At 36.2% G+C, this 17,017-nt stretch overlaps 1 protein-coding gene across 1 annotated transcript; it reads left to right on the plus strand.

Moving 5' to 3' along the window:
- The first annotated feature begins 979 nt into the window (after positions 1-979).
- LOC311078365 (uncharacterized protein) lies at positions 980-17,017 on the plus strand. The gene is made up of 4 exons (XM_084107124.1): positions 980-1,089; positions 10,622-10,761; positions 11,606-13,169; positions 16,966-17,017. Exons 2-4 carry the CDS (start codon positions 10,704-10,706, stop codon positions 16,997-16,999), a joined length of 1,656 nt encoding a protein of 551 aa, XP_083963250.1. The 5' UTR covers positions 980-1,089; positions 10,622-10,703; the 3' UTR covers positions 17,000-17,017.

Genomic DNA, 17,017 nt, shown 5'->3' on the forward strand with positions numbered 1-17,017 from the left:
CCATAATACACTTACCAATCGCGTTTCGGGAGTCGGGATAGACGGAATTGTCACTTGCATAATCGGGCCAGCATTGCATCATGAGTAACTAAAGTTTACCATTTGCACGTCTTTTTAAGTCTCACCAGTTTAAACATTCACGCGATTTTAAACTATTCGGTACTTGCGCGCTGTCTGAGAGGTAATTTTGTTCCTAAGAATTTACACAACTCAAGGAAGCTTGATTTCAATCTTTGAATTAAATTGAAAAAAAAAAAAAAAAAAAGTAGCACAAATAAATACAGTAGAATAAAGATACCAATAAAGATAAATAAAGAGAAAGGTTTTTGCTTAGGTCTAAAACTAGTATTCAGAAATACTACAGAGACTGAATAAAGTAATCAAATGTAACACTGGGTAGTATTTTGTCCTGACTAAATTAAATACATAGGCTATTAATCCATCATCGTGTCACTGCAGCTGCCGTTAGAAAAAAAATGACGTTGACAATTTCATCTGTCACACTTTATTAGTGTCTGTGTTATGTTAATAACTTGCAGATTTTAAATATTTTAATCAACATTTTTGTAAATACCAAAATGTCCCCTGATCCTGAAATCATCATGATGGCAGCCTCCATTTTTAGAAAAGTCTGGATTTAGGCTCATTTGTCTGCGGTGTTGCTGTCTTTCCTAGTAACACCACAGACTTTATAGTAACTCCACTGACAATATACAACCAGAAATGTTATATTTTTAATAAAACACATAGGACATCCATAGTCATCTCTCTTGTCAGGTATGGCAAGATTAACTGCTGCTAAAAGGCAGTGTTTCAGTGTCTGCTCATATTAGAACGAATCAAAATTTGACTTCAAATATTGTTAACACCATAGACATTGTAAAGAAGGACTTGCTATTTATGTTCGGGGATCAGCCAATCAGCGCTTTCGTTTTGGGGTCACCGAGAGGACATCTGTTTGCGCTGACTGATAGGTTTCGTTTTGAGTTAGTAGTGAGAGAGAGTGACCACGGGCAGCACATCGTAGATATTTCTGAAGTGCATAGTTGTCGTCTGTGTCGCTATCTGTGCATGTGCGTTCAGAGACATGTGAGTACCCTGGTCTTAATATTTACATGTGTATTTTGGTGCCTTAGGTTTTTTATGAGTGTTGTCTATTCTGGGATACTCAGTTGAAATGCAGTATGTTAGCATAAAGTCCGCTAGTTACACTACTAGTGTGTTTATGTGTGTACTTACCTGACATTGTAGTTATTAGCTAATGTGTGCTATCTGGTATATTATTTGGTTATTTGATATAAGCAGCTAAAGTTACTTGAAGGGAAAGTTGTACTAATTAGCATTTATTAGCTTTACTTATTGCATCATGTCAGCTGCGTCATACTCACGAAGACAGATAATCATCTGCTGCTGTCAATAAATCCATTGAAGAGCATTAGAGTATTCGATTGCATTCTTACCGATGTACACATATACTCAACTAGCTACTGTTACAGTCCTAGCTATCAAGTCACCATTACAGACATAAGTGGTTGTTTCCCCAGTGTTTGATTAAAATGATTTAAAAATCTAAATGTTATTAAGCTGCAATTTTAATAGATATATAATATAAAACTAATTTTAAATGCATAGAAATGCTTTATTAAAGCAAAAGATACTGCTGTTTTACATTGAGCCTATGATGAGCCACGTGAGACATTAAATCAATACTAATAAATATGAACAGTGAATTGTGTTTTACTCTTGGAACAATAGTGCTTTGTGGTGATCTTTATCTGATCATTTTCAGTTTCTGCGCATATAAAATGTGGCCCCTTCTGCCCTCATCGCCCCCCTCCCTAACCCTGTCCAGAGGATTCCCATAAAAACGTTCTGTTATCGCCCGCTAAAGATCCACTGATTCCGCTAATCCGCTCCATGTTTTCCTGCTCGCTCCGCAGCATCACTTGCAGACAAGCATGTGCCCGCTCTCCGACGACAGTTTCACAATATTGTCATCCCATTGACAGGTCGATTACAAATTACAATCCCCCTTACAGATAGTGGTTGATCCACGAAATTAATATTTTGGTCATTTGTTTTTGTATTTCTGTCTGTAATGTTTTGCTCCTGGTCTTCAAATAGTGCTAACAACCTGTGCAAAATATCCATGTTCTTGGAAGAAAATTAGAATTATTGTTCAATCAGATTATTTTACCTGATCTAATCTAATCTAAATAACACTAATAAATAAATAAAACACTAATACATAAATAACATTTTCTGTTGTCGGCAGATTTTGTAGACAAAAAACAATGCCTTCACAAAATTAGAAGACAGAGTGAGAAAGAGCAAAGACAGGTTAAAGCCCATTCAACATTGCAAACATTGATTCAAAGTTCTAGAAAGTCAGCGGGTAAATTATTATATATAGAATATTTAGCAGACAGTTTTTCACACTTTAACTCCTGTAAATATATTTCCCATTATAATCAATTGCCTTAGTTGATACTAGTATCTATGTATAACATACATAATATTTCTAATATTTTAATAAGACCATATTAACATTATGCATAATAAAAAGGTAATATACTATAAATTATATAAATGAATAGTACCTTAGTACAAGGTGGCTAAAGGCACACCCTAAGAAACATTTGCTTTTCACTACTCCCATTGTGTATGATTGCAGAAAAGTATATGTTTGAAAATTGATGAGCAACAGATTTTGTGTGAAAATAAATCATAAAGGTGGTTTGTTACCGGTAGTTTAAAAATCTTATTAATGTATGAGGTGGCAAGGAGGTACACACGGGGTAAAACCAGCACGGTAAAGACACACAGTATTGATACTTTAGCTAAATTAAAAAGCGTTTAATAATGCATAAGTTGATACTTGTTCAAAACAATCACTTTAGTAAAGTTTATACTATTTTTGGGGTTATTTTGATCAATTAAATAAATAATGTTTGTTCAATAAATATACTGTCATCAACATTTACTTGAAAAATACAGAAACAAAATTATTTTAAAAACTAAAAGATTTTTGAGATCTTTGTATTTAAATCGCTACATAAGTTTAAAACATTTTTAAAAAAAAAACATAAAATATTAGATCAAATTAGAACAGAATCAACTTTGCCGCGATCAAGTCAAGGATCAGCCAAATTTTCAAGTCCATCATCAAAAGCATTTATGAAAAAAAGTGCTGAGCTGAATTTGTGCCATGGAGCGGTCTAAAAGAGAATTAAGTGTGACTTTATAACTGTTGTAACCTAATATCATTTCAATTTATACTGTAACTGTATAATATTAAATTAAATGTCTAATACTTCCATTTAAGATGAGGCAGCTCGGAGAGTGCGGGAGAGCCCACTGAGCATCAGCCAAATCAGAGTTAAACTGGCTGACAGTAAGTAAATATCCTAGAGTGTGATAAGAAAGACAGACATTTAATCATTTAATTGGAAGGATAATTCTAACAACATAAATTGATTTAGCACTAAATCCTAATTGTAATCTAGCCTAATTGCCCATGATTATAAAAGAGCTGTTATTAATTCTCTATATTAAGATGATACTGCCTCAGAGTCAAACTCCTTATAGTGCCCCCCTTTTTTAGTTTAAGCCACTGCCCCTCAAAATGTCTGTGCACGGCCCTGGTGTCGGTGTTGCGAGAGGCAACACTCTTGAAAGTGTCGAACTAACACTTTGAGGGTTGTTCCCATATTTACACTTTTAAAGTGTTGAAATTACTGTAAAACTTCAAATAATAGCCGAGTCCCAAATAGACGCCTGTCTCTTTTACACGCCTGGTGTGGCTACAGGTTTGGATGAATAAAGGCAGGTCTCAAATAGAGGCCTGGTCTGTTTTTTTAGTTTCGGGTTGTATTTAATCTTCTAAAACCCGTCAGATCGTCTGTTTAAGCCGGTTCTATGGAGCAGATTGCGCACACAAGAGAGCCCAGCACATCTGGGCGGAGCTGTTAGCGCAAGCAAGGCAGGCAGAGAGAGTTAGCGCCGCGTCTATGACAACTCGAGGTATTGCACACCAGACGCGCATTTTGTCAGTTTATGGCCAGCAATATTGTTATGTTTAAGGATATTATGGAATTAAGATTATGTCTGTACTATGTCTCCATTAGGATACTCCTATAAGCACGAACCCCGTCTGATTGGTCGTGGTGGCGGTGTTGCAGCGGTCTATAGAGATATTCTCAATGTTACTCAGAAAATGGGTTATAAGTTTATTTCGTTTGAAATACTTGTACTAAATGTTACGCTCTTAGATGTTAGAAAAAAATCCATATTATCTCTAGCCTTGGCTACCGTATATAGACCGCCTGGGCCTTACGCTGATTTCCTAAAAGAGTTTGCAGATTTTCTCTCAGATCTATTGGTCAATGTAGATAAAGCATTAATTGTTGGAGATTTTAACATACACGTAGATAATCCAAATGATGCGTTAGGGGCTGCGTTTAAAGATTTATTAAATTCCTTTGGGGTCAAACAAAACGTCACCGGACCAACTCATCGTCTTAATCACACACTCGATTTAATTATATCATATGGATCCGATCCAACCGATATAGATATCATTCCACAAAGTGATGATGTCACTGACCATTACTTAGTAACTTGCATATTACGTACTGCTGTAATATGTCATGCGGCGCTGCGTTTTCGACCAGGCAGAACAATCCTTCCATCCACCATAGATATTTTCTCGAGTTGCTTGTCTGATCTGTCTCAGCTGCTGCCTGAACCCAAACAAACAGATGAACTAGAAGAACTAACTAGCACTATGAGCACCATTCTCTCTAGAACATTGGATGTTGTTGCACCCGTTAGATTAAAAAAGGTCACAGAGAAAATTAAAGCACCATGGTACAATAATACTACGCATGTTCTAAAGAGAGAAACCCGTAATTTAGAGCGTAAATGGAAACAAACTAATTTAGAGGTCTTTAGAATCGCGTGGAAAGACAGTATGTCACGTTATAAAAAGGCCCTAAAAGCGGCCAGGGCTGAGCATCTCCGCAAACTAATAGAAAACAACCAAAACAATCCTAGGTTTTTATTTAACACCGTGGCTAGACTAACAAATAAACAGACGTCACCCGAACAAAATATCCCGTTACAGTTTAGTAGTAATGATTTCATGAACTTCTTCACTGAGAAAATAGAAAACATCAGAACCACAATTGTAAACGTTCAATCCTCAATCGCACCTTATAATTCAGCCTCAATTTTCCCCCTGCAAGAACAATTACAGTGCTTTACAACTATAGAACAAAAAGAGTTAAATAAACTTATCACTTCATCTAAAACAACAACATGTTTATTAGATCCTATACCAACTAAACTACTGAAGGAAGTGTTACCTGTAGTGGAAGAGCCTCTCCTCAATATTATTAACTCGTCTTTATCTTTAGGTCATGTTCCAAGAACATTTAAACTGGCAATGATAAAACCTCTCATTAAGAAACCACAATTAGACCCGCATAATCTAGCAAATTATAGACCCATTTCAAATCTACCTTTTATGTCTAAAATACTAGAAAAAGTTGTGTCCACTCAACTGGGCTCTTTCTTGCAAGAAAATGATATTTATGAAAAGTTTCAGTCAGGATTCAGGCCGCATCATAGCACTGAAACTGCGCTCGTTAAAATCACAAATGATTTACTCTTAGCTTCTGACCAAGGCTGCATCTCAATACTAGTTTTACTTGATCTAAGTGCTGCGTTCGATACTATAGATCATACAATACTCTTAGATCGACTACAAAATTATACTGGTGTTCAAGGACAAGCATTAAGCTGGTTTAGATCATACTTATCAGACCGCTACCATTTTGTCTATTTAAATGGAGAAAAATCGATCATAACTCCAGTAAACTATGGAGTGCCGCAGGGATCTGTGTTGGGCCCTCTGTTATTCTCAATATATATGCTGCCACTTGGAAATATTATAAGGAAACATGGAATTAGTTTCCATTGTTATGCTGATGACACTCAAATATATATTTCATCACGGCCGGATGAAAACGCTAAATTATCCAAATTGACAGAGTGTGTTAAAGATATAAAAGATTGGATGACGCGTAATTTTCTTTTATTAAATCCAGACAAGACAGAGGTAATACTTATCGGTTCAAAAAAACGCCCACAGAACCTCTCACAATACAACTTTGACATTGTAGGATGTCCTGTTACTTTATCCTCTACAGTAAAAGACCTGGGTGTTATACTCGATTGTAACCTGTCTTTTGAAAATCATATTTCGTATGTTACAAAAACAGCCTTTTTCCACCTTAGAAACATTGCTAAGCTACGTAATATGCTATCAGTTTCTGATGCAGAAAAGTTAGTTCATGCATTCATGACCTCGAGACTAGATTACTGTAATTCTTTATTAGCCGGTTGTCCTGCATCCTCAATAAACAAGCTACAGTTAGTCCAAAATGCAGCCGCTAGAGTTCTTACTAGATCAAGAAAATATGATCATATAACACCGATTTTATCATCACTACATTGGCTACCTATAAAGTTCTGTATTAATTATAAGGTATTGCTATTGACTTACAAAGCCCTAAACTGCTTAGCTCCAGTCTATTTAACGGATCTTCTATCACCCTATAATCCATCACGCTCTTTAAGATCAATAAATTCGAGGCTTTTGGTCATACCTAGGATATCCAGATCAACCAAAGGAGGGAGAGCATTTTCGCATTTGGCTCCAAAACTCTGGAATAGCCTTCCTGATACTGTTCGTTACTCGGACTCACTCTCCCAGTTTAAAACTAGATTAAAGACGCATCTTTTCAGCCAGGCATTCATATAATATTGTTAATCTCACAGTTTCAAACTACAATCCGGCCTCTAGTTCATAAATGCCAGAGGAGAACTGGCCCCCGACTGAGCCTGGGTTCTCCCAAGGTTTTTTTTTCTCCATTAGGTCACCTGATGGAGTTTTAGGACACCATTAGGTCACTTGATGGAGTTTTTCAGTTCCTTGCCACTGTTGCCTTTGGCTTGCTCAGTTGGGGATATTTTGGGGATATTTAATTTTATTCTATCAATCAATAAATTCCACTAGAAACAAACTTTGTTGTATTATTTTATTTTAATACTGTGAAGCTGCTTTGATACAATCTGTATTGTGAAAAGCGCTATACAAATATACTTGATTTGATTTGATTTGATTTGATATGATTGTAATGTACAATTAAATACTATCATTTCTTAGTCTGCAGTCTGAACGCTTTACCTCAGAGCGTTCGTTAAAGGGATAGTTCACTTTGAAATTAATTTTTGATATGTTTTAGCTTACCTCAAGGGCATCCAAGATGTAGGTGTCTTTGTTTCCGCAGTAGTTTCAATTTTGATATTTTTAGGTCAAACCGTTCTTGTCTGTCAGTCATATAATGCAGGTCGATGGTCACTGTCTCAAAACACAAGCACAGAGTCCAAATTAAAACAATTCCCCATCGTCCAAATGAAACAATTAGTACATAAGTACACATTGATGGCCTAAGACACGAAACGAGTGGTTTGTGTGAGAAAACGAACAGTATTTATATCGTTGTTATCTCTTGAAAACAGCACACGTCCAAATGATCTGACGGCGTGGGCGGGTATAGATATATACACTAGATGTCGCCTTCGCTACTGCAGTTCATTGGAACGACACCGTAGCCAAGGCGACATCTATGTATATATCTATACCCGCCCGCGCCGTCAGATCATTTGGACGTGTGCTGTTTTCAAGAGATAACAACGATATAAATACTGTTCGTTTTCTCACACAAACCGCTCGTTTCGTGTCAAATACAAGCCGGTGCAGTTCGGCGATTTGGGAAAATAAAAGCCCGGGCTATTATTTGAAGTTTTACGGTAAGTACATTGGTGTTGATTTCCGGATTTCAAATTTACTGTGTAGTGATTAATGTAATTATTATAAGATCAAACTATATATTTAGATTAATTTGGACATTATGCTGCTGTAATCTGTAGTGGTTGAGAAAGATGAGTGCCATTGTTTTGTGTTATTGATGTTTTATCCATGTCATAGTTTGAGAAATTACAGTATTGTCTTTCAATAGTGCAGTTTAACAGGCTTTTATCATGTATCCTGACTCACATAATGTGTTTCTAACAGCAAACACTCAGAATAAAGTGAGATGATCTGCTGATGATCCTGAATGGCTTGTTGAATGAGTGTTGATAGTCTGAGGCTCATCAATACTAACAGATCTGTTGAAAACACTCTTTATTTCATGACAATTGTTCCTGTTTTCACCTCATTTATTATGCTGATGTCTTCAGATCTCCTGTAAATTGACACTTAAAGCTCATTTCATTGGTGTCAACAGACTGAGGTAGAGCCCGACCGATAAAGGATTTTTAAGGCCGATACCGATACAAATATTTGGTGATTTAAAAATCCGATATTCCGATATATCGGCCGATATATATATATATATATATATATATATATATATATATATATATATATATATTAAATCCAGAAACGCGCAACAAAACATTAACAAATTTCCCTAACATGTTATTTGTAGTTATTTAAGAGTCCTCAGCCTTACTAAAATAATATGATAATGCAGTTTAACAATAAACTTGTTTGTTTTATTGTCACAACAGAACAGAATATATTAAAGTTCTGATAAATATAATGTATATTAAAAAATACTTAAGATATGAAACTTAAAGTCCTTTGAACAAAAAAAAATCAACTATTATTATTAATATTGACAGTAATGATTTAAAATGATGATATTATTATTATCATCATCATTTGTATTATTATTAAACAAGACAAAGGTCACTCCTATTGTGTGTGTGTGCCATCATTTCACCATCAAATGGACGTTTTATCAGAAAACTAATCAGAAATCAATCACTAGAAACAGCGTTGAAAACAAACATGAAAAGCGGGCCGTTTGCTGCTATTTTTGTTGTTTACTTGAATATTGAAATGTCAAAATTGCACATTAGTCACTCAGAAATAAATTACCGTTAACGTTAGGTCTATTTCACAAAAGAAAGAGGACACACTTACTTCTTCTGTCGCGTCTGTTTTTGTTTATCTGGTAGTTACAGGACACATCACATCTAGAAAGAATGATAATTTCTACAAATATATGCCACCAAAAATACGCCCTTAGGAGCTTTAGCACTCTCTCGACTCCCAGACAGATATTTTCAGTCAGAGAAACAGAGGAAGCTCCCGGGAAAAAAAAGTTGCTTTATTTTATAATAGTCTGGTATAAAGAGACGAGACGTAGGCTACTGACAGATAAAATAAAAACATGACTGTGATAGCCTTAATTATTGGTCGGATTTCTTCAAGCGTTCACTATGTTTTTTTACTATGCGTATCTTCAAGCGTTTACTATGTTTACTATGGTAATGGTTAGCACGCATAGTCTTTTGCATCACAAACAAAAGGCATTCAAACATGAACTCGAATTAAATTATTTTAAAAGTCTTTAATGCTGACAGAATCATCCGGCGCTGCCGTCTCCCGACTCAGGTGAACTCCGCCTCTGTTCGTAAACACTCCTCTAGCCCGAGCTGGCCCGTTTTGGCCCAAGGTATTCGACAGCCAGAAATCCTGGCCGTTGGCCCCGAGTAAGCCCCGATCCAGCCCCAGAAGTGACAGTGGAAACGCGAGTCACGCACTAGCACGGCCCGGCCCGGCCCTGGCCCGACAGTGGAAACGCGGCTATTGATGTTAGCAGTCTTCCTTGTAGAGTGCCCTTTGGTGGACAAACTATGCAGTGCCAACACTCATAACATGGTTGCAGGGGGTTTCGTCCGGTTTTATTTATTTATTTAAATATTCATTTATCGGCCGTTATAAATGCCGATACCGATAGTTTGGAAAATGCCTAATATCGGCCGATAATATCAGCCCGCCGATATATCGGTCGGGCTCTAGACTGAGGGTATTTGCTGGTTACTATATGTACATTTATTTCTGTGTTTATGATGTTTAACTGTTTTTCTTACCATTATTCATATTTGGAAGAATTTAAATTAGTTATATTCTTTTATTTATTTCTAGATCCCTGTATTTTAATGAAGAAACAGAATAATGTTAGGATTAGCAATACAAATAATGAATGGATTGTTATTTCTCACAGGGTTATTCGCTTGAGCTTGTGTTTCTGGTGTCCCACTTTCACATGCGTATGAATGGAAGTCAGTGCAAGGAAAAGTCTAGTGTGAACGGTCATTAATAATTCAAAACGTTTTTAGTAAAATCAATATCAATCTATGGCAACAATGGGATTTGTCCCTGGATTCAGATTCGATAATGTTTTAAAAATAATAATTGGAAGATAAATTTAAGTTTAAATTTAAATTTGAAGGACATATAATCCATTTATAAAAATGCATTCTGCAAATGATCATAATAGCCATTTATTTGTTGCATAGAAGTGTCATTTAGTATAAAAACAAACTCAGTAACTGATATATTTTAGATTTTGGGCAGATCAGTGAAGCTCCTCCCTCATCCATAACATGGTCAGTCAAGCTCCTCCCACAGCAATTACATCATCAGTGAAGCTCCTCCCACAGCAATTCTCCAATAAATGCTGTAAATCCCCATCAGCTGCAAGTAAAGACGAGCATCAGAGCATCAGGAAGAGCTGAAATCTGCAAAGACTGAGTTTATTAAAGAGGACAGTGAGAACATGAGTGATCCAGAACCCTGCAGAATGAAACACACTGAAGATCCTGAAGAACAAAGAGGTTGGTGTTTATTCTTCATTCATTCATTTAGGGCTGGGCGATATGGAGCAAAAAATATATCTCGATATACGATATATATATCTCAATATCTTTACAGGAAAAATAACCCCCCAATAACTACTGCAAAAACAAATATGCCAAATACCACAAAGTATTTTTTATTGAAGTGCTAATAGGTAGGCAGTTCATGGAACAAAAACTAAATCCCTGTATACAAAAATAATAACTTAACTGTAAAATAAAGGAATAAATAATACATATTTCACTATTTTTAATAAACCTGCATATAAATATCATTACTAATTTTGGCAAATAAATTTGGGGAAGATTGATGTGCCTGACCGGCCTCGGGGGACTTGGTTGAATGAGACAACACGCGAAGGAGGCGGGGGCGGGCACAGCACAGAGAAGGCAAACAAACAAATTGGCGAAATCAGAATTTAATACAAACAATATATCGATATACAATATGTCAAAATCCATATCGTGTTTAAAAATATCTCTATATATTTCCCACCCCTACATTCATTCATGTTAGAAACATTTAAGCACTTCATCACTTTTAGATAAACAGTTTAACTATGAAATGGTACACAATGATCTGGGTTTTTTATTCAACAAATGGTCAGTAAAGGGAGGTTTGAGAAATTTTTTATGTTGATTATCAACATACTATTTTAACTGATAAATAATCAATTTATCAAATTATCATAATATTTAAAACAGTTGTCTACTTTCTACTATTACTTTAGGGATCACTTTCAAGCCCTTTCAATTTATATTTCTTTCAATGAATTATTTTGATGTAGTGAATTTTATTTAATAAATTTTTCTTTCATGTCAGACCTGATGGAAGAGAGCGAGGAGAGTGAAGAACTGAGTGAAATGGAGGAGGAGAGTGAAGAACTGAGTGAAGTGAAGGAGGAGAGTGAAGAACTGAGTGAAGTGGAGGAGGAACATCATGTCAAACCTGGAGGAAAATCTTTGAGTCGCTCAAAGACTAAAAATACATTTTTAAAGAAAAGAAGAGACAAGAAATCTTTCACCTGCACTCAGTGTGGAAAGAGTTTCACACGCAAACAAAGTCTTGATGTTCACATGAGAATCCACACTGGAGAGAAGCCGTTTAAGTGTGATCAGTGTGGGAAAGATTTCAGTCAATATTCAAACCTTAAAGAACACATGAGGATCCACACCGGAGAGAAACCGTTTAAGTGTGATCAGTGTGGGAAAGATTTCAGTCAATATTCAAACCTTAATGTTCACATGAGGATCCACACTGGAGAGAAGCCGTTCTCATGTGATCAATGCGGCAAAACATTTCTTAGGGCATCAGACCTGAAGTCACACCTGACAGTTCATACGAAGGAGAAGCCGCATTCATGTTCTGTGTGTGGAAAGAGTTTTTCATGGCGTCAGACTTTACATGTACATCAGAAAACTCACACTGGTGTGAGAGAGTACATGTGCTTTGAGTGTGAGAAGACTTTTACTGAAGCGGCCAAGTTAAAACTGCACCAGAGAATTCACACTGGAGAAAAACCTTACAAGTGTTCACACTGTGACAAGAGATTCAGTCGATCAACAAATCTGAAAACACATGAGATGAACCACACTGGAGAGAAACCGCACACGTGTGATCAGTGTGGACAGAGTTTTGCTTTTAAAAGTACACTGAAGATACACATGAGGATCCACACTGGAGAGAAACCGTTTAAGTGTGATAAATGTGGGAAAGATTTCAGTCGATCTTCACACCTTAATGCTCACATGAGGATCCACACCGGAGAGAAGCCGTTCTCATGTGATCAATGCGGCAAAACATTTATCTGTGCATCAGAGCTGAAGAAACACCTGACAGTTCATATGAAGGAGAAGCCGCATTCATGTTCTGTGTGTGGAAAGAGTTTTTCACTGCTGCAACATTTACATAGACATGAGAAAACACACACTGGTGTGAGAGAGTACATGTGCTTTGAGTGTGAGAAGACTTTTACTACAGCGGACAAGTTAAAACGGCACCAGAGAATTCACACTGGAGAAAAACCTTACAAGTGTTCATACTGTGACAAGAGATTCAGTGTGTCATCACATCTGAAAACACATGAGAGGATCCACACTGGAGAAAAACCTTATAAGTGTTCACACTGTGACAAGAGATTCAGTCAGTCAAGAAGTCTGAAAACACATGTGAGGATCCACACTGGAGAGAAACCTTACAAGTGTTCACACTGTGACAAGAGATTCAGTCAGTCAAGAAGTCTGAAAACACATGTGAGGATCCACACTGGAGAGAAGCCGCACACGTGTGATCAGTGCGGAAAGAGTTTCTCTATTAAAACTCACCTGAAGCGACATATGAAGATCCATGCAGTGGAGAAACCACATCACCCCAGTCTGAGATCACGGTAAGTAGTTTATTTTCATATGCTGAGCAACAAAGTCTCTTCTGTGTAAGTTAGACCAGCGTTTCCCAACCGGGGTGCCTTCTGGCGTGAGAAGGGGTGCCGTGTAAAAACTCCATCAAACATTTAAAAATTGCTAAAATGTTTAAAAAAAAATTACCATCAATCTCGGACCGTCGGAAGTCTCTAATAACAACAAATAATGCGCACAAATGAATAATAAAAATTAAAATCATAAGTTTTCGCCGTTGAATTGCGGGGGTTGCGCCTGCGCGTGATTTTATTCCCGTGCCTCATTCCCAGTGCGTCCACATAAAGCTGCCTATTTTTCATTGTTGTGCCTACGGTCGAAAACATACGAAAACATTGTCACAACGTCCGTCTTGACGCGTATTCACATAAACACATCGGTTACGTGCTGCAGTCAACGGTAACGCGTGCGATTCATGTGTTTATAAAAATATATAACGCAATTAACGTTCCTCTAAATGCAAATGCTTTTAAACCAGGCAAGCGAGAAAATACAAAAGAGAATGCGCTGTCTGTTATGCTGACACACACGACGTTGTGTGTCAGCATCAAAGACATGAACAAACAAACTTTGATGTATTATTTAAATTTAATACTGTGAAGCTGCTTTGATACAATCTGTATTGTGAAAAGGTCTATATAAATAAACTTGACTTGACTTGACTTGACGACGCACAGACCGACGTGCGCCAGAATCGACTTCTCTTTCGCTTTGAGTATCCTCATGAGAGCAGTCTTAAATTAGTTAAATAAAGTTATAGAAGCCAAATGTGGTGTTTGTGTATTTAGATACTGGGTGTTGTTTCTTGTTTGTACAGTGGGTGTCGCTCTAAAGTTACTTGAGGTCAAAGTTATAAAGGAAGTATCCAAACTGCCAAAGAGCAGGGGGGTTTGACCCGGACGGGCAAAAGGTTTTTGACCGCAGTGGCGCTAGGATCTGATTGTTTACAAGTCTTCTGTATGTGTATGTATACGGATATGGTTTGCCGTTGAAACTGGATAAATGGACATTTACCTCTGCACGGTGAAACAAATAAACGGAATAATCAGCAACACAACAAAGCTTGCAGACTCTTAAGACCAAATCCGTATGGTAACAGAATAACAAGGGCACAGCGCGTCAGCCAGGGCATACCTGGGTTAAACCACCTCAGTAGCTGTCAGTATTAGACTGAGCGGCTACAAAAGTCTTAAATGAACGTTAAGAGTTGTGAGAAAATGGGACGCGTGTGGGATCCACATGTGCAGCTGTGACATCAGAATCAAATAACACTTCATTCATAAAAAGATTAAACAATTATTTTAAATATACTGTATTTATGTTGTTTCTACATTCATTTGGAGATTAACTGTGAAATTATTACATAAAATATATTAAAAACAAGCTATCTTGTGCAATTATAACAAAATGATCCCAATATAAAAACATAAATACACTGAGTGAGCAAACATTTAAAGGTGAGATTTGCAATGGTAACTGAACAATGTTTATATAGCCTATAAATAAAAGCTATATAAAATAAAAGCTATATAATTAAATATGTCATCATGTAAAGTGATCTCTTCAGAAGAAATTAATGATTTCCTAGACTTTAAATGGATGGACAAAAAAATTGGATAATATTAAAAATATCTATATGACAGTAGGCCTATACGGCAGTTCTTCCCTGAGGTATCGAAAATTGATACATTTCAAGGTATAGTATCAAAGTAGTATCGTGACAATGCTAGTGTAGGGTGCCACACATTTTTTAAAATTTTCAAAGGGTGCCTTGAATGAAAAAAGGTTGAGAAACACTGAGTTAGACACACATCACTCTAGCCAAATCTCTCCTTTCCACCTATAGTCGTGTGTGGTGAGCACAGGACACTTGTTGATTGATTGATATCTATTAACTTTCGCTCTCTGACAGTAGGTGGCGCTCATGTAAAAGCAGAAATAAAGCACTATACAGGGCTCTAGACTGCAAGTAAATGGAAATAAATTATAATCCATTATAAAGCTTGGAAGAGCCAGGACATTTTTTTTAATATATATAATTCCGATAGTATTCGTCTAAAAGAAGAATGTCATACACACCTAGTATGAGTTGAGAGTGAGTAAATCATGGGCACTGACTTGGAAACCAGGAGAAACATTGTGCCATGAATGAACAAGTTCATAAGGTTTGAAGTAATATGGCTTTTAAGTCCACAAATCACCAATATTCCCTGTGGATTTAATGTAGTAATGCTCAGTGTAACCATGGTATTGTGGCAGAAATAGTCAAATGTTTTTACATTAATCATTTAAGGGTTCGTACATCCTTTTGAGAGTAAAATTCAAGCACTAATCAAGGACTTTCAAGCCATTCACACTTTTTCCAGCTCTTCAATTTTTTTAATATTATCCAGGTTTAATGTTATTTTTAATGTGATGACCAAAACCATGATTTGTTCATCCTTAAAAGACTGTTAAACTAAACATTGATTGTTAAACCATTTGTAAAACTAAATGTTTCAAAGTGTAGGAAAACAGTAGACCGAAGGTTTAAAACTACAGTTATACTTAAGAGTAAAGAGAATGGAATATTCGCTGGAATATATATATATATATATATATATATATATATATATATATATATATATATATATATATATATATATATATTACACCATGGTCTGGGTAAATACTCGATTCTGATTGGCTGCAGGGTGTCCGTTAAAAAGTGATAGAGGACACCTAGTAAAGGAGCTCTGGTGAAACTGTTCGAAATTAATAAATAAATGCGCTGGCTACATCAGCTGTGAGTAACCATAGCAACAGGCAGTCAAAGTAATCAAAACAAAACTGAAGGGTTCTACGAGCTGAGCGGACTATAAATATCTCCGAAACCAAGTTACTGTTTGTAAAAACTTTAGATTTCGATTGTAAACCTAATTATAATATACACCAATGTTTTAAAAATGTGTTATTTGGCAAGTGACCAAGCTGGTTAATGCCCTTCGAGGTGTCCATTGTCAGGTATTAATAGGGCTGGGCGATATGGATGAAAAAAAATATCACGATAATTTTTTTTATATCAGTCGATATCGATAATTATCACGATAAAAGTCAAATCTTTATTTCTTTCAAGTTTATAGGCAGATTTTTGCTCCTAAGTGAAAGTTGTAGAAACCAGAGCATTAACTGTGGTTTTAAACTACTCTTTATTGTCAGAACATATCATGACAAACACTTGCCAAACAGGCGAACATTTCACAAATCTGAGGTAGAACATTCAAACATTTGTCATTTTTCCTTAACAAAATAAATATATTTATTGGACAATTTCTTAGTTTCTGCATGTGCTAATTTTTTTTTTTTGTAAAATGTAATATTCTGACTGTTTGGGTTTTATTAAAATTAACCATTGGTCATCCAGTATCATGCATTTAGATCATGTCAACCACAGATGAAACCATCCGGGAACTTCTCGCCTACTCTTTTGATGTTTCGAACGTACTGCTTCCTTCACGTAGCCTACTGTTTTCGCCTACTATACAGTAGGAAAGTAGGCATATTCGAACGCACTTAAGTCCGAATCTCGCGATAATTAGTACGTCACCCGTCACAAAAATTATTTTACCTCATGCATTTACATTACATTTTACATTTATTCATTTAGCAGACGCTTTTATCCAAAGCGACTTATAAATGAGGAGTTTTTTTTAATGCAATTGAAGACGAAAAGTAAAGTCACTAACACAATTCTTTCTTACTTTTTTCTTTGCTTTGTCCTGTTTACAGAAACATGACGGTGATCAAGGTGATCGTTAAATAATGTACAGAATTGCTTATT

Source organism: Abramis brama, assembly GCF_963993115.1.
Source record: "Abramis brama genome assembly, chromosome: 1".
Taxonomy (NCBI): Eukaryota; Metazoa; Chordata; class Actinopteri; order Cypriniformes; family Leuciscidae; genus Abramis; species Abramis brama.